General features: G+C 43.6%; 1 protein-coding gene across 1 annotated transcript in view; it reads left to right on the forward strand.

Annotated features, from left to right (window-relative positions):
* LOXL2 (lysyl oxidase like 2) overlaps positions 1 to 22,950 on the forward strand; it is an 836,537-nt gene that overhangs the window by 675,290 nt on the left and 138,297 nt on the right. Inside the window, exons 12-13 of the mRNA XM_044083118.1 lie at positions 11,626 to 11,762; positions 20,970 to 21,081. Of these exons, the coding sequence (XP_043939053.1) occupies positions 11,626 to 11,762; positions 20,970 to 21,081 (249 nt within the window). The remainder of the gene's footprint in view (positions 1 to 11,625; positions 11,763 to 20,969; positions 21,082 to 22,950) is intronic.

Below are 22,950 nucleotides of genomic sequence, written 5' to 3' on the forward strand. Positions count from 1 at the left end.
CTGGATGTGTAAATTATTTTACAAATAAAAGCCACGATAAGTGGAAATGGTGATTCACTAAAGAGGCCTCATGAAACAGTTGAAGAAAAAGGATAAATGGAGTAAAATGTTAAATTTAAAGGGCATGTTACGTAGGGTCATTATTTCCTTCTGTCTCCAAATAAATGTAATATCTTTAAAGTGCCTAAGCTTGTGGAGTTTTTCTTGATGTCTGTAAGAACATTCTACTTGGATACAATTCTTTGCATTGAACCAGATTATCTTGTGCGTAGCTTTAGTACTAACATGCTTAGCTCTAAAACTACACCCTGTAGGCACTTGATGATGCTAATGTATTAGGCAAAATGGTCAAATAGAAATAGGTATCGGAAGACTGTATCATTCAAATTTGGTGGCCCCTTGTTCCTTCTATAGGTCATGAAGTACATATCATGAAGAATCTTGTCAACAATTTCTGCTTATTTACTTCCTTCATTCTTGTGTCACTTTTCACAGCTTCTTTTGAATTTTATCAGCATAATATGTAGCTGTGTATCTCTCTAACTTGCTGCTAGTTTAAGAAAGTACGGTTGTGTCCCACTTAATTGCAGATGTTCGAGTAGATCAGTGCTGATTCCTGGTTTTCCTGTCATACAGGAGCCCAGGACTAGATAGATCTCCAAAGAATTTGCATCATCCCGAGCTCACTGACATCTGATGACTAACATCTGGAGGTTAAGGTAAAAGAAGGCTGTCAGTCAGTGCCATCTTCAGGTTTTTATGAGCAGTGAACAAGTAGTCTGCTGTCTGAGGGCAGCACAACCTCCCCACTTGACTGAATTTGAGTGAAGTGGGATGACTGAGATAAGGGTACTATCCGCAGTGAAAACCCTGTATCCCATGCACCCACCAATAGGGAAAAAAGTGGTCAGCAGATAGAGGGGATGGGTGGTGGGAGTATGTACTGCAACAGTGATTTACTTGGACATCTACAATTATGGTGGGTGGAACACAACTGTACTACATTCTTCATAGTCAGTTTTGCAATATTTTTCCTGGGAGGACTCCCAAAGCTAACAGCTGGGTGGTAGGTCATCTGTACAACTCTGGGAAATACGAGTTTGCAGGATGGCAGTGGCAAAACCTGCTCTAGTCTTGCAGACATAGTGCACACCTTTAGAAAACACTGTAACCTGAATTCCATGTGGCTGCCTCTAGGCTTGAGTGGGTAGGGATTTCCATTAGGAAACAGTGTCAGTGGCTCCATGCCTAGATCGATCTTTTTCATGGTATGAGTAACAGAACTTAATGCAGTTTGCTAGCCATTGAAATGGTTTGTTTGGAGACAGGCCTGCCTTCTTCACCCTCTGGAAAAGCCAGTAGTAATTGTCCAGCTCAATTAGGAGTTTTGGCCCTGTCTTGATTGTACTTGATGTGCCCACTAGGGAATGAAGGAATTTCTCTGCCCTGCTGTGTGAATTTCAGAAAAAAAAACTGGTAGGTGGATATCCTGGTTTAGGGTAAGTTTTGATGCCACCCTAGGCATAAAGGATGGTTTTGTTCTAAAGGTTACCCTATCCCTGTGAATGGTTCTTTACACATGAGGGCTTGTAGCTCTGAAACATCATGACATCTATAAGAAAAGTTGTCTTCCAGGTATGCATCTTTAGAAAGGCCGTGGAAGCAGGTTCGGGGGGGGGGGGCAAGGTTAGTTTCTCTAACACATAATTTAGATCCCAGGCAGAAATAGGGTTCCTGCTGGGTGGTCTCAAGATAATTAGCTCTTTTAGAAAAAACTTCATGTTGGGGTGTTAGAAGATAAGTGGAACACTGCAGGCAAACTGAAATGGCAGATGCATGAACTTTAATACTGGAGTAGGAAAGTCCCTTTCAAAACACACCTGGTGTGTACTGCAAGACTGAGTTAAGTCTGTCTGAGAAGAGTTAGTGTTCTTGCTGTGACAGTAGGTGGAAAAGCTCTTCCATTTTGCCAGGTATGATTTTCTAGTATTGGGTTTCCTTTAGAATGGAAAGCACTTCCTTGGAATAGGAAGCATTCCTTGGTGTCAAAACTCAATCCTTCAGACTGCTAACCTGAGTATGGCTAGGTGAGGGTGGAAAACAGATCCCTTGGCTTGGCTGAGGAGATCTACTTCCTGTGGTAGAGTGCAGTATCTTCCCTGACTGAGGGTCAACAGAAGGGAGAACCAGTGTTACCTGATCCAGAAGGGGGCCACCAGGATCATGCTGGGTCTGCCCACCCTGACTTTATCAGTACACTGGGGATCAGAAGAAAGGGGGAATACATACAGGAACCAGTTTGCCCATTTGAAAGAGAAACCATCTATTTTCCAAGTCCCTGTCTGTTGAGTTCTGGAGCTGAACCGCTGTAGCTTGTTCTGGTGAGAGGTGAACAGGTCTATTGAAGGGACACTCTACTGCAGAGTTAGGCCCAGGAAGACCTTTCTCTTCAGCATTCACTCATTAGGGTCTAGAAAATCCCTGCATAGAGAATCTGAAAGGGTACTCTACTGACCCAAATTATAAGAAGCTGTGAGAGTTAGCCCTATTTCTTAAACCAGCACCAAATCTGAACTTAAAGGCTGCACCACAGGGTAGGACAATGTTTCCCCTTGCTTGTTTATGTAACGCACCACCATGGTGTTGCTGTCTGTCTAGATTATTTTGCTGGAAAGCCTTAATGGCTTGTGATTTGTGGCCTGCTTAGATGACTGTTAGTAGCTCCTTATGACTTAAATAACATTTTCTCTGTTGTGGTGTGCACAAACCCTAGCACTTTCTGGTAACCAAAGTGCCCCCAAAGCTATATTTGAATTGCCTGTAGTGATAGTCTTGTCTGCCTCTGGGTTGTGCCATATGGTGTTTTTCTACCATAACAGCTCCTTCTTCAGGTATGGAAGGAGAGGCAGTAGGATTTGCAGGGGTTTAGAATGCTGTTTCCAAATATTGTTTAGGAGCCACTGAAGTTTTCTCATGTGTAACTTTGCTAGTGGGATCACCCCAGAATATTCAGTAATTCCCTTGCTGGGATGTGTTATTTTGGAAGCAGCTGGGGAAGGAAGGCTTTCTGTTGGACTGAATATGAGGGCTCCAGAAAGAGGATCCTTGTTTGAGGAATAGTTTGTCACTTTTGAAGATTGAAGGTAAGACCTACCTTCTGAAAGTGATTTGCAAACTGTCTAGGTCCTCTGCTGCCAATTTCCCTGAATGAGCCAGCTGTCAAAGCAGGGGTAAAAAGGAGATCCGAGAGTTCTGCAATGTAATATCAGAGCCGCTATATGCATTTTGTGAGAATTCTGGCATCAGTGGACAACCCAAATAGTAAAGCACAGATTTGGAAGTGAGAGCCTGTTGCTACAAATCATAAGAATTTTCTATGACTGTCTGCTATGATGACATGAAGGTAAGCATCTTTTAGATTGGAAGATCATGGGAGGTAGTTTTTGCAACATAAGTATTTTGAACCTGGAATGTTGAGAAACTTGTTTAGCGTGGAGAGGTCCAAGATGGACCTCCAGGTGCCATCCTTTCTTGGAACAATAAAGATACTTGAGTAGAAGCTATTCCTTTCTTGACCTGCTGAATGCATCCTTGGTGATGTAGTTCCCAGGGGATAGGTGGTAAGAGGCTTTACTGCTCTTTTGGTGGTCTTGGAATGCCCAAGAAGGGTGGGATTTTGCTGAACTGAATGTAGTACCTTTTTTCTAGGATGTTGAGGACCCACTGGTCCCTGATAATGGTTTTCCATGGAGTTAAGGAGGAGAGTCTTCTGGCTTGAGGTTTGGAGGGGAGTGGTATGGGAGGCAGGGGTCATACATAGGTGCAGATGATCTCTGTGCTGGGTGGGCTTTTTGGAGCTCCCTGTTCTGTGTGATTGTTCTACTTGCTATCCCCTGGATTGTGTCAATCTCTTACCACAGGGAGGGTTCCCCTTGCCTTTTCTAGAGAGAAAAGTTTCAATGCTTTGAGGGGTATCTCCTGTTGTACCCTTGCTGTTGGAGACAGATAAAATTCCTTCACAGTTTTTATTTGTTTTCCATTTTTATCCAGCTTCTCAAAAACATCTTCAGCTGGAGGTCCAAAAAGAAATTCCTTGCCCAATAGCATATACAGTAGTTCAGCCTTGACATGATTTGACAGGGGCTGAATCCTGAGCCTTGCCTGTCTGCAGATAACAGAATCTGGCTGCATGTATGATGCATCTAAGGTGTCAAATACACACTTTAAGGAGTGTCTAAAGACTGGTAATGCTTCTTTAAGTAGTATTCTGAATTTCTCTGGATAAGGTTCTATCTGCAATAGAGTCCGCCTTGGCTACAGCTTTGTCCTGGAAGAGATTCAACGTACTTTAGCATATGAAATTGGCAATTCAAAACTCTCATTACCAGGGTGGCAATTCAAAACTCTCATTACCAGGGTGGCAGAGATGCAAGTTTTTTCCCAAATCTGTCTAAGTCTACCTTCCCCATCATTAGCTAAGGGATGCTTGGTTGGTCCCTTAGCTGCACCTTTTGTGAACTCTGTGGAGACTACTGAATAGTCACCCTTTGGATTTTTGTAAAGGTGCTTGTGAAATTCATTGTCTCATTTCCCAGCAGCACGAGGTAAAGAATCAGGATGCAAAGCTATGTCTTCAAAGACATCATTCATTACTATATATACAGGAGAAGTAGCCAGTGGCCTAGGAGAAGGCAAACTTAGCACTTCCCAGTAATAAGTCTGAACCTGTGAGATGTTTGCTTTCCCATTTAAGTCTCCTTTATTCTATGAAGGTATCCCTAAAGGAAAGGTCCTCCTGGGTGGGGATGTCATCAGAGTCTGAATATGGGTAGGTTTGTGGGGCAGGTGCCTAGAGTAGGACAACTTCACACCTTCTGAGCTCGAGAAAAATGCATCTTCCTGAAGGGGTACCTTCTTGCTTCATTTGGACAGGGAATTTTCAGTAGCTGAAGTATGGGAGGGCTCTCTGGATTTCATGCAAGCCATGAATTCGTATAGTATTTTAAGAAGGTTTTGCAGTTTGAACAAAGTGGTTGGAAGAAAAATGTGAAGAAAATAACTGGTTTGACGTGAACCACTTAATCTGAAGCAGTTTTGGTCTTCATTTAAAAAGGATTATCTGGATTTGCAGTAATCTGGCTCTGATTGGGCCTGCTGCATATCAAGTCAAGCTCCACCTGATTAACCTGCATGTGTGACCTCAACCTGGTCTGTGACATCAATAGGACTTGTTTGTGGGACATATTTGTGTCCCATAGACTCCCCCTTCTGTGGAATAGCCTCCCTACTCATGTCACACAGAGTACCTCATTAACCCTTTTTAAGCACAAACTGGATGGGGAATAGAAAATACACCCCTGGGATTCTACCTGTGTCCCTGCTGGACAGGGGTATCGGGTGTGACTTGTTGGAACATGGGATAAATTCTTGGCTAGGCTTGTAAGGGCCTCAGGGCCAATAGCATAGTAACTTCCTATGACTTCAGTTAAGGTTTCGGTAGTCAAGGTAGATAGAGTGTCTCCCCTCAAGAACCACAATGTGGAAATTGGAAGATGATGCCTGCTGAGCAACCTCAGACCCAACCAATTTGTGTGTTGTGGTAATATTTGGAGTTTGTGCCTAAATGTTCATCGTGCATACAGCTGCAGTCATAACAGATGGGTTCTCCTGCCATCAGGCGGGTCCTCGGTCGGCCGAATTCCAAAGTCTAGGTCCGGCGTCGGTTGTCGTCGCTTCTTCCCTGACGTCAGTGCGACAGGGGTATAAAGGAACCAGCCAACGCCATTTTCTTCAGTCTTTCTTGCCGCGCGGTGCCCGAAGCAGAAGCAGTTCGCAAGTGCCGGTCGGCCAGCTCCTGAAATTACGAAAAATTTTCAAACCGAAGTCTTCTTGAAAGCTAAGTACCCCGTTGGGGAAACTTTTCGTGCCTCAGACCGATGTCAGACAAAGTTAACAATTGTATTTCATGTGGGAAGCAAATACCACATAAGGATTTCCATTCCCTTTGTATACCTTGTTTAGGCCCAGACCACGACGTCTCGGTCTGTCGCTTTTGTGCTACATTCAATAAACGCACTGTTAAGCGTTGGGCGGAGTTCGCCCAGCATTATTTTGGGAAAACATTTAACTATATTATGTCATCGGATACTCCGACACCAGTTTTGTCTAAAAAACGCAAAGATAAGGACCAACACATGAGGCCCGCGGCCTCTACCGACACCACGCCAAAGCCAACTACACATGGTCCGGATCTCAGCGAGGCGCCTACGCAGCCCCTGACTACCGACGACACTTCATTGGCGGTGTCTCCTGTGCCTGAGGTCGCAGGCTCCTCAGCCCATGCCCCGACTACAGATAACGAAGCCACTCTTGGCGTTGAACCTCACAATGTGGACAGGTCTACCTCCACTCAAGGTGTCTTCAGACTTTCCTCTTCTTTTTCCATCAAGGCTTTCACTAAGTCTAAAACAGCCATGCACTCTAAGAGACAAGCTACACAGGGCCCATCTCCAGGCCCCATGCCTAAAAAACAGATGCTTAAAATGGCTGAGGATTTAATTACTCTTATCAGGGGTTCTCAACCCCCACCGGACAAACGGCCCAGAGTTGAGGAAGAATCCCCCTCCTCTGATCAGGGCTCCATTATTTCAGAGCACTCTGATGATCAGGAACATTCTTACTCCCCTTTTGAAGACTCTGATGCAGAGAAGTCCATTCCTTCTGTATCCCCCCCAGAGGATTACTCATTCGGGGAAACTTTGCATACCTTAAGGGAACACTTCCACTGGGAAGGCCAAGATATTCAGATTCCAAGAAAAGGCTTAGGGAATTTCTCTTGCTACCTCAGCACAGGCCTCTGGCTATACCTCCTGTCTTGGACATCCTAGATGATGTTTACTCGGAGGCTTGCCTTAACCCGGATTCTCTGCCTCCAGCCCCAGTCAAGCCTGACAGGTACTACAGGGTTCCTGACTCGCACCAATTTCTATACAAAAGCCATGCTGCTGACCCAGAAACCATCTCACAGGGCCCCAAGGGAATTAAGGCCTCCACTACTAAAAATCCTTCCGAGAGAGATTCCAGATCCTTAGAAAGGTGGGGAAAAAAGGTATATACCTCGGCTACCTTAACCATGAGGGCCTTAAACTGTCAGTTCCATATGCTAAAATACCAACAGTTTTTGTTATCACAATTGAAAAGTAAAATGTCACAACCTGAACAACCAGACTTGAAGGAGTTGCAGGATTTGATGCATAGTGCAGAACAAGTGGGTAAGCATACCTTACAATGTGGTTTTGATGCTCTAGAGGCCTCATGTAGAGCTGCTGTTACAGGATCAGTCATACGTAGACATGCCTGGCTCAAGGAACAAACCTTGCCTGATCATGTCAAAGCTAAATTACTAGATGCCCCTCTACAAAAGGATGTATTATTTGGTGCTAATGCTGAGGAGGTATTAAGGAAAATGGAGGAAAAAGCTAAATCAATGCAAACTGTGAAGGATTTTCTACAGGTACAACCCCCACGTTTCAGTAGAAATTGGCCTTCCAAAAATTGGTCCTTTCCAGCCACGGACAGACCCCAAAGAGGTAGATACAGGCGCCCGAGGGCCAGAGGACAATCCTAAGGATCATTTAGAGGCAGACAATGGCAAGCTCCTACACAAAGAGGTGGTGAGGATAACTCGCAATCATTCAGAAAGCAAACCCAATGACTTTCCCCTTTGCATGCCAAGCAAGACTCAAATGGCAGCCCCCTTAGGAGGAAAACTGGCATTATTTTCAAAAAATTGGCATATTGTCACAAAAGACAAATGGATCCTGGACATTATAAACAGAGACTACAGATTCCATTTTCACACCCTTCCAAAAATGAGAGGCATGCCGAACCTGCCACACAATCAAAGGGCAGAGGCACAAAAGCAAATTACAGATCTCATAGACATGAAAGCGATTCAAGAGGTACCTATGCAGGAACAAGGTCAAGGTTTTTATTCCAGACTATTCCTGGTACCAAGGAAGGGAAAAGATTGGAGACCTATTTTGGACCTATCCATCCTAAACACATTTCTACTCGTACCAAAATTCAAGATGCTCACTCTACAGCAGCTTCTTCCCATGCTGGGCAAGGAGTCTTGGCTGGTAACATTGGACCTCAAGGAGGCATACCTGCATGTCCCAATCAGACAAAATTGCAGAAGATACCTCAGATTTCTTGCAGGTTCAACTCATTATCAATTGTCTGCATTGCCCTTTGGCTTATCTACTGCGCCCAGAGTATTCATGAAATGCCTGGCATCAGTAATTGCCTACTGCAGACTTCAAGGGATACAAATATACCCCTATTTGGACGACTGCCTCATCCAAGCAGACAGCAAGCACATTCTCCTGAAACATCTGGTTTATGTAATAATGTTGTTGAACTCTCTGGGATACACAGTCAACAAAAAGAAATCAAGGCTAATACCCTCTCGGAAGATTATTTTCCTGGGTGCCAATCTGGACACAAACACCCAGATGGCCTACCTCATGCCAGAGAAGCAGGGGCAACTAACTCAATACTTCAGAGCACTAGCAAATTGCACCAGGCTGACTGCAAGGAAAATCTTGCAGGCTGTGGGATTCATGGCATCTTGCATCTTACTAATCCCATGTGCAAAGCTGCATATGAGGAAACTTCAATGGTACCTGAAAAACCTATGGTCTCAACACAGCCACAGTTTGGAAACAATAATACCACTAATTCCATGTCTACAAAATGAATTTCTGTGGTGGGCTCAAGCATGCCAAACAAACACAGGTCTTCCATTCAGCAAGCCTCAAGCAAATCAAGTCATCACAACAGATGCCTCGGACTATGCCTGGGGGGCGCACATGACAGATCGGTGCATTCAGGGCAAATGGTCCCAAAAAGAAAAGCACCTTCACATCAATCAAAAGGAAATGCTAGCAGTAATAAATGCTATTATAGCTTTCAAAGACCTTCTGCAACCAGGTCAACTATTGATAACAACGGACAACACCACAGTTATGTGGTACATAAACAAGCAGGGAGGAACGTATTCATACCCCCTATGGAGACTGGCCATGTCACTTTGGAACAGGGCCTTGGACTTACAAATTGAACTACAAGCACAGTACCTGCCAGGCAAGGAAAACACGCTGGCAGACAACCTAAGCAGAAATATGACAGATCCACACGAATGGAAGTTGCATCCACAAGTTTTTACAGAAATAATCCAAGCATGGGGAAGGCCAGATGTAGATCTTTTTGCCTCCCACAAAAATCACCAATTGACAAAATTCTGTTCAAGGATTTTTCATCCAGAGGCCTGGAGAGTGGATGCTCTCTCTTTCAGTTGGACATCAATGACAGTTTATGCCTTCCCACCTCTTCCTCTGCTGCCCAAAGTTCTACTGAAAACCAGAGCAGACAGACCAAAGATGATTCTCATTGCTCCAGACTGGCCAAGACAACACTGGTACCCACTCCTGAGGAGCCTGACGCATTCCCCACCATGGACCCTGCCTCTAATGCCTCAATCTCCTGACTCAGCACAGCTTCAAAACTCTTCACAGCCAGCTAAAAACAATCAATCTAGCCGCATGGAAGATTCCTTAGCATCACAACAGACCCTACTCTCCAAGGAGGTGCAGGATGACATTTTGGAGGCCAGAAGGCCATCAACTAGAAAAACTTACTCCGCAAAATGGAAACGGTTTTGTGTCTGGAATGAGAAAAAGGGCCAGGATCCCGGAAAACTGAATTTACCTCAAATACTACAGTATCTAGCTGAGCTGCTAAGCAGTGGACTTTCATTCTTCTCCATCAAAATCCATGCTTCAGCCATTTCTGCAGAATACAACACTGATCCATCCTTATTCTCTCACCCTCTCTTAAGACAGTTCCTCAGAGGGGCTAAGAATCTAAGACCCCCAAGGAAGCAACCAATACCTGCTTGGGATCTCAACTTCATTCTGGAAAAACTGACCTTGCCTCCCTTTGAGCCAGCTGCCTCATCAGATTTGCAATATTTGTCCTGGAAAACAGCTTTCCTTCTGGCTATTACCTCAGCTCGTAGAGTTTCAGAACTACAAGCTCTCATGGCTGTGCAGCCTTTTATCATCTTCCATCAGGACAGAGTTTCCTTACGAACCAACCCGTCCTTTATGCCTAAAGTGGTATCCAGGGTAGCTTTGAATCAGGCCATACACTTACCTACCTTTTATCCTAATCCTCAAAACAAAGGGGAGAGATGACTACATTCCTTGGACATCCATAGACAACTCCGTTACTATTTGGACAGAACAAAGCCTTTCAGAAAATCAGAACTCTTTGTGTCCTATGCTGTAGGAGCTCAGGGAAAGCCAATTTCCAAACAGACAATCTCAAAATGGATAGCCCACTGCATAAGTTTTTGCTATTCTTTTCATGGCAAAACTGTACCTACAGGCATCAGATCTCACTCCACAAGGGCAACAGCTACCTCTGCAGCTTTCCTCAGAGAAGTTCCCACCAAAAATATTTTGGAAGCAGCCACTTGGAGTTCTGTGCATACCTTCTCCAAGCACTACCACCTACCATTATACTCCAAAACCAGAGCAGGCTTTGCCACTGCAGTCTTGCAGGGCATCCTCGCTCCTCCTAGTTCCACCTAGTGCCTACCACCCCTCTCTTAGCTTTGGGATTCTACCCATCTGTTATGACTGCAGCTGTATGCACGATGAACATAGTACAGTTTTGTACCTACCATAAATGTAGATGTTAGAGTGCTAATACAGCTGCAGTCCAGGTTTCCTTCCCTCCTTCCCCTCTTGGGACAGGCCTATTGGCTAACACCTCCTCATACAATCTGATTGGGGTATTCATTTATGGTGTATTTGCTTGCAACTACTGTATTTTGATTATATTGCATTGCTTTATTACGCAAATTTATGTATTGCCTTCCTTCTGGGGGCACCTGACATCTGGGGCAAGAAAAACTGAAGAAAATGGCGTTGGCTGGTTCCTTTATACCCCTGTCGCACTGACGTCAGGGAAGAAGTGACGACAACCAACGCCGGACCTAGACTTTGGAATTCGGCCGACCGAGGACCCGCCTGACGGCAGGAGAACCCATCTGTTATGACTGCAGCTGTATTAGCACTCGAACATCTACATTTATGGTAGGTACAAAACTGTACTTTCTTGTATTTCAGATGTACAGTATATTTATATTGCATAACTCTGTGCCTACCTCTGTAGAACTAAAGCTATTCAAATTACCTACCATTTTCCAGTTGCTTTTTTCTGCATACTGATTTATGAACTTTGCAAGTGCTTTAATCCTAGCTTCTGCTTTCCAAATTGCTACTGTAATAATCCAAATTTACCCCCAAATTCTTAGAAAAGAATAATATTTTTTTTACCCCAGACCTACACTGACATAGGATAATGCTATGGCTCAGATAGCAATTACACACAACAGACTGAAGCTGCTTTGCAGTAAATTACAATGTTTTGTCTTAGTGAGAAATATACGTAGTGCTTGTGATTTCAAAAGGATAAATATTGGTGAAAATGTCTGTAGTCTTGGGATTTTAAAAAGGATAAAAGAAGTATGTTGAATGTGTTCTTTAATTTCAGAAATTCAAAAGCGATATGAATGTGCCAATTTTGGTGAGCAAGGAATTTCAATGGGATGCTGGGATGTTTACCGTCATGACATTGACTGTCAGTGGGTAGATATTACCGATGTCTCACCTGGAGATTACATATTTCAGGTAAGAAAGAAGTTTTAATTGAAACTTTCATGAAAGTAAAACAAAAAGAAATTTCAGTCGTATGGATAACAGACATGATGTAATATCATTTTGTTTTAGTGGATGCATGTCTGAATCATTAATCAGTGTTTGTCATGGCAGATTTAAAAATGTCTCTTCTGAATCCTAAATCTGTGTGTGTCAGATTTTGTTTATACCAATAGCCAAAGAATGATCAGGTACTCTGAATTATCAGCATTTCCTGCCACCTATCTTTCAATTTTCTCTCATTACTCAAAAATCAGATGTCTCAGTAAACATTATGCTGTGGGTATTGCTGCTTGATGGAAACAGGGAAGATCAGATTTCATATAATTCCAGGTAATTTTTTTCTTGAGAAACGTGGTGCTTTCTTACTACAGAAACTGCACATACAATCACAAAGTCTATTATTAACAAGGTGTGTTTGTTCTAAGCTGTCAGTTTGCAATATTCCTCACAAGCAAATACGAAGTCTAAAGTAGAATAAGTTACCATCTGTACTAGACATGCAGGAGTCTGTTCTGTGACTCGCATCCTTCAGAGAGGCTGCCATATGGAACACACAGAAGTAATGTTCACCTTCTGTCTTGTCTAGAAAAGTGTTTTACTGCTAATGAAAAAAAAAGACTTCATGGTTTCCAGGAGGCACAGTGGACATTGATGCAAAGCTGTTGATAGAAATGTCATCTGATGCAAAACACTGAAAATTAATATAACATAGTGCAGCATACATGTTTAGCTGGTCATGGGAGTGATGTATCTTAGACCATATTTCATGGAGAGAAAGGTGATACTCAAGAATGCAAACTGTTTGTCTGAGCTTCATATTCTTAATGCTGCTTGCTGGACATCCTCCCATCATGCAATAATCAGAGGCATAACTCTTGGCACAGTCATCTTCATCCTCCAGACTTCCATATGCTTTTTAGCTCAGTCTCTAGTATAGCCATGCACCACACGACAGCTGTTGGTGTGCCCATGAGGGGTAGGACTTCCCAGTCTAAGGAATCTGCCAGTTAGTCATCTGCTACTAAGAGAGGGGGGCATACTTAAAGATGGGAAGCAGGATGTTGTGCTGGTAGAAGAGTGGGAATAAGCTAGAGACTTATGTTTATGATGAAACCTCCTATGTGATGTTTTACTTGCAGGGAGAAAGTACACTTACCATAAATGTAGATGTTCGAGTGTATTCACTGTTGCAGTCATCACATTTGGGTTATCCCTGCCAGGTTAGCCTTGGCCGGCCCGAATACCAGATACTTAGTATTTCTGCGTCGGTTGCTGTCACTTGCGGATTGACGTTAGGTCGTCAGTAGTATAAAGTAAGGCAGCCAACGCCATTACATCACTTTGCCCTAACCTGTCAGGATCCCCCAAGTAGGAGTCCAGGCTCTGGTGGAAGTAAGGTTACCATACGTCCAGGTTTCCCCAGACACGTCCTCTTTTTTGGCTCCTGTCCAGGTGGTTTTTGAAAATTCTGCGATTTGTCCGGGTTTTAAAACCCGGACAAATCGCATAATTTTCAAAAGGCAGACATCCCTACTTTACATTTTTTTCTCCGCTTTGTTTATTTTTTTGATTGGCTCATATACCGGTATACGAGCCAATCAAAAAGCGGAGCTCTGTTCAATGCGGAACAGCTTGATGTTCTGCATTGAACAGAAGAGGGTCCGCTGTGCGCGTTTTTGATTGGCTCGTATACCAGTATATGAGCCAATCAAAAAGTGGAGCTCTGTTCAGCAGAGGGGTCTGCTGTTCGAGGTTTTGATTGGCTCGTATACTGGCATGAGGGGCAATCAACCCCCCCCCACAAAAAAAAAGGTCTTTAGTTTTAGTCCTACAAGAGTAAAGACTTTTTTTTTTGCTCTTCAACCTGAGAGAGGACGAAATAATATGTACATACAGAGAATTATAGTAACCCTAGGTGGAAGAACCCCACCCATGGAAAATAAATAACAATACATCCCTTGTAAGGAAAGGAGAACAATAAGGAAGAATGGTAATAAACAGAGAAAGAGAAGAAAGGGGGATGGAGGGAGGGAAACTAGGACTGCAACAGTGAATACTCTCAAACATCTACATTTATGGTAAGTGTACACAAATGTACTATGTTCTTCATGTTTCACTGTTGTAGTCATCACATTTGGGTTGATTCCCAAAGCTAAGGAAATGGGTAGAGGCAGTCAAGGAAACTAGGGGCTGGCTAGGATGCCCTGCAAGACTGCAGAGGCAAACCCTGCCCTGGATGTGGAGAAAAGAGGCAGGTGATGATGCTTGGTAGAAGTGTGAACAGATGTCCAGGTGGCATCCTCCAGGATGTCCCTGGTGGGGACTCCTCTGAGGAAAGCTACAGAGATGGAGGCTGCTCTGGGGGAGTGTGTCATAACCCCCTTGGGGGGAGGCTTTCCATGCTGTTTGTAGCAGAAATGGATGCAGTGTGCTATCCATTTGGAAATGGTTTGTTTGGAGATGGCTTTGCCTTCTGCCCCTGTAGCAAAGCTAACCAGCAATTGATCAGACTTTCTGAAGGATTTAGTCCTGTCTAGACAGAATCTGAGCTGTCTGTGCACATCTAGAGAGTGAAGAATCCTTTCCCCCTTGCTCTGGGGATTAGGAAAAAAGGTGGGCAAATGAATGGATTGGTTGAGAACCACACTGGACACCACCTTGGGCATGACGGATGGGTTAGTTCTGAGGGATACCCCGACTGCATGGAAGATGGATTCCACAGCCATGAGTGCTTGCAGCTCAGAGACTCTTGTGGCTGAAGTGATAGCCAGAAGGAATACGGTCTTCCAGGAGAGACATTTTAGCTTTGCAGAAGAAGCTGGTTCAAAAGGGGGCATGGTGAGCTTTTCTAACACAAAGTTAAGGTCCCAAGCTGATGTTGCTGCCCTTCTGGGTGGCCTCATGTTGCTAGCCCCTCTTAGGAACTGTTTGATCAAAGGGTTTGAGAAAAGGGGCTGCTCCGTGTGAAAATGAGCAGAAATAGCAAAGGCATGATTTTTTATAGAGAAAGAGAGGCCACTGTGTAGTAGGTCAGCTAAGTAATCCAGGATGAGAGGGAGGGCTGTGCCGTATTGGCTACTTTAGCCTGGATCCAGGTGCAGAACATTTTCCATTTATCAGCATAAGACTTTCTGTTGCTAGGGCGTCTGGCTTCACAGATAACATCCAGAACCTGTTTACTGAGGTTGGCAGATTGGTTTGGGGTTAGGGAATAAGCCAAGCTGCCAAATTGAGTGTCTGCAATTGGGGATGCATGAATTACCCTTCCCTCTGGGTCAGGAGGTTTGGAATCTGAGGAAGATGCCATTGAGGTAGTGGGGACAGACTGCGCAGCAAGGGTTACCAGTGTTGCTGGGCCCAGTTTGGATCTATAAGAATGGTCCTTGGTTTTTCCTCCCTTATTTTGAGCAGTACCCTGGGGATGAGAGGTAGGGGAGGAAAGGCATACACCAATAGGTTGACCCAGGGGAAGGACAGGGCATCCACTTTCCAAGCCATGCAGTGATGCTCCCTGGTGCAGAATTTGTTGAGCTGATGGTTGGTGTGGAAGGCAAAGAGGTCGACCATCTGAGTTCCCCAATTCTGAGTTATTAGGGTGAGGGTATACTTTTGTTGAGTTGCCACTCATGTGGATCCAGAAGATTTCTGCTTAATTGGTCTGCCAGAGAGCTGAGAGCCTGGTAGGAATTGTGCTAACAGGTGTAGTTGCATGGCAGAGGCTGTGTGCCAAAGGGTCATGGCCAGCCTGCATAGAGGATAGGAGTGAGTCCCTCCCTGCTTGTTGATATACCACATCACAGTGGTGTTGTCTGTTCTGATCAGGAGAGCCCCTGGAGAGAGAAGGAGCTTGAAAGCTATCAAGGTGTGCTGCACAGTCATCATCTCTTTTTGACTGATGTGCAGAGGGATTTGCTGTGGGCTCCATTGGCCCTGTATGCACTTGCCGTCCAGGTGTGCACCCCAAGCATAGTCTGAAACATCTGTGGTGAGGGTCTGGGCAGAGAGGGGGAGAAAGGCAGTCCCTTGTTGAAGGAGCATGCTGTTGTCCACCAAAGAAAATCTTTTCTGAGGCAAAGAATTACAGATAGAAGAATTTCCAGGTCTTGAGAGTGTTGACATCAAAGGCTCTTTAGGTACCATTGAAGTTTTCTCATATGCAGTCTGGCATATGGAATGAGTAGTATGCAAAATGCCATGAACCCCACAGCTTGCAGGATCTTTCTTGCAGTTAGCTGGGGCTGGTGGGTAGTTGAGAGAAGTAGTTTGTCAGGAATATTTGTTTCTCTGGAGTAAGGTATGCCATCTGGAATGCTGTGTCCAGACTTGCTCCCAGGAAGATTATCCTTTGGGTAGGCACCTGCTTGGATTTCTTTTCATTGATTGTGTACCCTAGAGAGATTAGGAGGGTCTTTACAAAGGCCATGTGCTTGAGCAGCTTTTCCTGGCTGTCTGCCTGAATAAGTTATCTTTGTGCAAGGGCATCCAACAATTTAGATTTGACATGGTCTGGCAGGGGCTGTTCCTTAAGTCATGCATGCCTTCTAATGACAGATCCAGTGACTGCAGCCCTGTAAGAAGATTCTAGGGCGTCAAAACCACAGTGCAAGGTGTGTTTAGTTACTTGACTTGCAGAATGCATTAACTCTTGTAAATCTTTAGATTCTGCCCAAGCAGGAAAGGAAGACATTTTTTTGTTGAGTTCCAAAGTATGTTGCTGAAATTTCAGCATATGGAACTGACAATTTAGTGGCCTGATAGCAAGAGTAGCTGAGGTGTACACTTTTTTTTACCCCATCTGTCCAATACTCTGGAATCCCTGTCTGAGGGGGGTGGGATTCTTAGCAGAGATTGCTTTAATCCCTTTTGGGCTTGAGACCTCAGGGTCAGCTGTAGGATTTTAAAAAGATATTTGTGTGAGTCAGGGACTCTGTAGTACCTGTCTGGTTTTCTGGGAGCTGGAGGAAGGGTGTCAGGAGTCAAGCTGGATTCGAAGAAAACATCCTCCACAATATCCAGGACTGGGGGATGGCCAACGGTCTGTGTTGTGGAAGATCTAGGAATTGCCTGAGTCTCTTTTTAGACTGAGGTTAGTCCTGACTCTCCCATTGGAAATGTCCCCTTAAAGTATGCAGGGTTTCCCCAAAGGGAAAAATCCTCTGGGGGATAGGCTGAAGAAATGGAATCCTCTGCATCAGAATCCTCATAAGTGGAGAGGGGTTGCATGTCTTCATATTAATATGCATCAGATTCATCTGATTGTTCAGACAAAACTACAGGGGACATATCTCTTTTCCTTTTGGAGGGGGCAGCTTGGCTTCCCCTGATCAGCATGATAAGGTCTTACACCATTTTAAGCATTTGAGACTGAGGCAAGGCAGCAGGCACCCGAGAGCGGGTTGTCGGTTTCTTGGGTGTGGTAAGTACCCTGGGCCTAAGAAACTCTGTAGTTTTTGAAAGAACAGTAGCCACGAAAGAAGACCTCTGTCTGTGTCGAGATTTGGTAGTGTGAAGGACTTTCTTGGAAGCCTGCCTGCTCAGCGCTCCGGACCCATCCAAGGTAGATACAATATCCTTAGTCGAAGAAGGGTTTTGTGGCATACCGGACTCCAAAAGGGTCTTGGTAGAGGCTAGCGAATCAACAAAAGCAGGCATCCGGGGCTGCAAAAGTGCCTCACTGAGTACCAGAGAACTGATGACTAGCTTAACGGAAGCGTCAAAGGTAGGTTTGGACTGTGTGGTCTGTCTCTATCTTTACATTTTTTCAGAAGATCTGCTCTCGGATGCCTTACTGAAGCCATATTGGAATTCGAGGACTGTAAGCGAAAATATCTGGCTACAATAAGACCCGATGACGGATAGTTCTGGTGTTGAACAAAGCACAGAAGTGACAATGGGGAATGTCATGTTCTGGGCCTAAACAAGTGACGAAGTAAGAGTGGAAGTCTCGGTGTGGTATTTGCTTTCAACAGGCGAGACAATTATTAACTTTTTGTCATATTGGTTAGTGCAAGAAAAAAGAATCCCCAATGGGGTACTTAGCTTTAGAAGACTTCAACTTCAATTCGGTAGACGAAAACTCTGGTAGCGGCTGAATGGCACTCGTGCGAACTGCTTCGGCCTCCACGGCAAGAAAGACTGATGTAATGGTGTTGGCTGCCTTACTTTATACTACTGACGACCGGACGTCAGTCCTCAAGTGACAGCAACTGACGCAGAAATAGTAAGTCTCTGGTATTCAGGCCAGCTGAGGGCTACCCTGGCAGGGATGACCCAAATGTGATGACTGCAACAATGAAACACGAAGAACATCATATATATCATGGTATCACCTTTATAATTCTCTCTTTCCCATTCCATTACTTAAGCTGCTACCCTCCAGTCGACAATGGGAGTTAGTGGAAGACCGCAACCCCAGACCCCCCCCCCCAGGAAAGAGAGTCACCAAAACTGTTTAATCCCCCCACCATCCACCTCTCACTGAATCTCAGTCAATTGGCATTGCAGCAAAAGTCAAAATGTCTGTTAGGAGGTCAGCTCCAGCCAGCAACTTTTTTACTCCTCTTGTCCAGGTTTTTTGAAATCTTAATTTCTTCCCTTCCTTTCCCATACTGTAAGAAGGAACCTTCAGCTGTGCCAGTAGCTGTGGTACTTATGCAGTTTAGTTAACTTTACATGGACAGGTTTTTCCAAGCATTCCAACTAAGTTAACTGCAACAGGGATATACAAAGTACAGTTTTGTACCTACCATAAATGTAGATGTCCGATAGATATGCAACTGCAGTCCTTACATATGGGTTGTCCTGCCTCAGGCAGCCCTCGATCAGCCGGATTCCAAAGTCTGGGTCCGGCATTGGCTGATGTCGCCTCCTCCCCGACGTCAGAGCGGCTGGGGTATAAAAGCATCAGCCGACGCCATCTTCCTCCGTGTTTCTTGCCCCAGATGCCAGGTGCCCTCCAAGGAAGGCTAAATTTAGAACTGGATAAAAAAAGTCCAGAGATACACAATAGCAATAAACAGATACACCATAACAGATGTCCCCAGCTAAGTATAAAAAGGAGAGAAGTGGACCCAATCCACAGAGGGGTAGGAGGGAGGGAAAACCTGACTGCAGTTGCATATCTATCGGACATCTACATTTATGGTAGGTACAAAACTGTATTATGTCCTTCAAGAATGCAACTGCAGTCCTTACATATGGGTTGAATACCATAGCCAAGCTGGGGGTGGTAGGCTCTAAGATAAGGATGGTGTAGCTAAAATGCCCTGCAGGACTGCTGAAGCAAAGCCTGCTTGGGATCTGGAATATAAAGGCAGGTTGTAGTGCTTGGCAGTAAGAATGGAAGTCCTTATGAGGTATTTGTTTACCACAAGACAAACAGTTATTAACTTTTTCAGATTTTTCTGACATCGGCTGAGGCAAGAAAAGGTTCCCCAACGGGGTACTTAGCTTTTTGATGACTTCGGATACGTAAAACACAGGAGCTGACCGACCGGCACTTGTGAACTGCTTCTGCTTCGGGCACCGCGCGGCAAGAAAGACTGAGGAAGATGGCGTCGGCTGATGCTTTTATACCTCAGCCGCTTTGACGTCAGGGAGGAGGCGACATCAGCCGACGCTGGACCCAGACTTTGGAATCCGGCCGACCGAGGGCTGCCTGAGGCAGGACAACCCATATGTAAGGACTGCAGTTGCATTCTTGAAGGACATCCCTAAATTAGTTCAGCTTACATTCACTATCATTAGTGACATGAATGCTGCACAAATTTCAGTCGTGAAGTTTACAGTTCTGAAAGTCAGGTAAACACCACAAATTAGATTTTTATCAGCTAGATTACATTTTCTGTAAACTACGAAATTTGTAAAAGACATAAAATTATTCTGCGGTAAAAACAGTCATAATCGTGAAGTTCACAGTTTGGATAGCAAACTTAGATTTTCTATAACCTGGGCACTTTGTATGACCCATAAAACATTACCTTGCAATTTATAAGGAATGTATATATTCACAAGGTTTCAACAACATATTTTCTGCAATATGCTCCTAAAAGTCAAGAATAAAGCTCAACTAGTCACTGTGGTTGCTCAGAAAATATATAGGTTCATTAGGGATAACAGTTGATGCATACATTATGGCATAAAAACATTTAAATTCCCTCAATGTGTTTGCAGAAAAACAAAAGCTTAAGTCAAGAGTATTATTCAGTATTTTTTCGGCAATTCTGCCAGGGATTGAAGTGTGATGAAACTATACCTCAAAGTCTAACTGCTGAGGTAACAACTTTGGTAGTGCCATGTTGTTTTAACCAAGATCTATGGGTTTGAAATTTCTGAAGTAACCTACACTGTCTTCTGAGTATTTGCACCAGTTCCCCCTCCTTTTGCAAGGCAAAATAACAGAGGCTGCTGTGTAGGGTCAGTTATTATTCTATAGAGTCATGCACATTACTTTTAATGAATTGTTTGTAACACAGTAAGTACTGTATACACATACAGCTTTCACAAGTGTACTTGTATACTCTCATGTGTATTTATATAGGTTAAGTGCGCACTACCAATATCACCATAATAATGGATATACGTAGAGACAGGTACAGGTTTCTTTTGTTCTTTTTTTTCCCCATTTTTAAATACCTGAGAGTTGCAACAAACTATAAAAGATTATGTTGGACATGGGTGGTGGAATGATGTATTATAGTCTTTGCACTGCTGCAAACAAAGGTTCTCTCAAATTTTGCTGTCTTGCATCACTGTTTACATTTGTAACACTGCAAAATACTATTGTGCAGTCCAAAAATGTTCCTACCACTTTTGTGATGTAGGTAGTGCAGCATAGTTGAAGAATTAAGCAGTTAACTTCTGGGACAAACAAGCCATTTTCATATAATGGAAAGAAATACTGTCTTGCTTTAGTTCAAAAAAAATGTGTGTAATATACTAATCTGCATGAATTCTAGTACTAAAATTTTAAATCCTGTTTAATGAAACATCACATATAGAATTACTTCACAGAATGAAATTCACTTTACGAATTATTAGTCAAGAACCTATGACAGTCCTGTATATAATTTTTCAGTTTAACAGTATTTCTTTATTATGTAAATCATGTTAGAATGAAAGTCACATATAAACCTGCAAAACATAAATATAAGTGAATTATTTTATAAATGATTGTAGGTGGTCATCAATCCTAATAATGAAGTTGCAGAGTCTGATTTCACAAATAACGTAATGAAGTGCAAGTGTCGATATGATGGTCATCGCATCTGGATGTATAATTGCCATATAGGTAAGATAATACAAAAGACTGCTTATGTTTTAATATGGTCGTGTATGCATGCCTGTTCTGCTCAGGAGGCTGCAGAAAACAAAAACACAGAGTAACTGCAGAGAAGTCCACTTAAATCGTCTTGAGTGTACATTCCTGTACCTATTTGCAGGATAAGCTGTAGGTCCTAGTTAATAGTTTCTATTCATCTAACAGTCTGCTGTGTATCAAGCTTTGTTTAATCTGCACACTGCTGATGTCAAGGTGGCACGAGGAATTATGTTTATTACGTGGCACCACCTCCTGAAGAAATATGGACCCCCCCAAGTAAAACCTAGATGTCAGTGCAAATTCAGTATCAGAGTGTGAATAAGATGATCTCCTGATTTTCCTCCGCAACCAAGGAAAAAATTGGGAGAGGAATGAAATGGTTGAAGACAAATTCTGAGAGCACTTCAGTGAGAAAATGGGAGTCAGTTCTATAGGATACCCAATCATAGTAAATGCCCACACATGGTTCCCTACAAATGTCATCCTGAAGCTTAAGTATCCTTTCAGCAGAAGTGATGGCTACCAAGAAATACATATTCTGACAATTTCCACAGCTGCTGAACCAATATAGTTTCACATGCTGGATAGGTAAAGCCTGTCAGTCATGCTGCTAACCTTCCAAAGGATCTTTGTGAGTAAGCAAAAATAAGTAGTACCCCTCTGAGAAACTACTAAACCGGTGTTAAGTGACAGGCCAAAATTCCAGAAGCTTCACCCTACCTGTGGATTAACTGAGGTCAAGGTCATATGTCATTATTACATTCAAAGTGTTTGAGATGGTGCCAATTATTTCTTCAGTCAATGAAAGACTTTCTAGCAGCCTCAGTCGCCTACAAGACTCAAAGTGGAGAGGGGTGGGTAAGAACAAAGGATTTTGGAAAATGGACCATAAGGTGGTGCTGGTTTTCTTTCTTTTTTAAGTTTACCTTTGTTCTGTTCTTTGCCACCCAGTTTGTCAAGTCCTTCTCCATCCTTCTGAACAATTCATTACTATCTTTCTGGCCATTTAAAAAGTACTGTATGGGCTAAGAGTCAAGGCATGGCAAGTTCTCATTCTCTGGTTATTCTGATTTTCTGACCCCCCCCCCCCCCAGTTATGATCCACTCTCAGTCCTGCCCCCAACTGTGTCATGCGTAATGCAATGACACTGATGTAAAATCAAGCCATAAACAATCTGCAAGTGTTTAAAGTAATCATTAATGGCAAGTCTGCAGACAATCCCCCAGTCTCCACATTGGACTGTAGTCCTTATTGGGAATCCCTTTCTTCTCTAAACAGGAAGTCTGCAAGACAGCACTCCTTCCCATGAAGTTCCTCAAGGACTGGGTCTATGAGTAGAACTCTTGTCGTCTGAGTAACTGTCCAGACGTCATCCTTCTCTGCATTATACAGCTGGCTTGTGGTGGATTTAGATTTCATCCTTAGAATGACTTTCTTGACTTGAACTGGAGCAATTTCTTGCACTGCCAGGTACTTCCTTGTTATAAGAGGGTGAGTCTTGGTCTTTCTGAGTTTTGTGATGAGGCATGGAATCAGAAGGGGAAAGGCAGAGAGGAAATTCTTCTGTTACAAGAATAAGAACATACTCATCCTCAATAAACCACTGCTCTACTGTGTAAAGCAGAAAAGAAGGAAGTCCATATTTTGTTATGTGATCAGGTTGATCTCTTGTGTGCCCCATTCCCAGAAGACCCTGACTAGGTAGTGTAATCAATTTTCATCTGCAAGAAGGTGTGGCTTTCCCATGACATGGTCTGTAAAGTTGTTGCTCCTGCTGCTTGTCTGCTGCCATTTGAATACTGTTGCTCTATGCAGGAGTTATGAATTCCTGCACCAAA

The sequence above is a fragment of the Protopterus annectens genome, chromosome 9.part0 (assembly GCF_019279795.1).
Source record: "Protopterus annectens isolate FY-2018-M chromosome 9.part0, PAN1.0, whole genome shotgun sequence".
In the NCBI taxonomy this organism is placed as follows: domain Eukaryota; kingdom Metazoa; phylum Chordata; order Ceratodontiformes; family Protopteridae; genus Protopterus; species Protopterus annectens.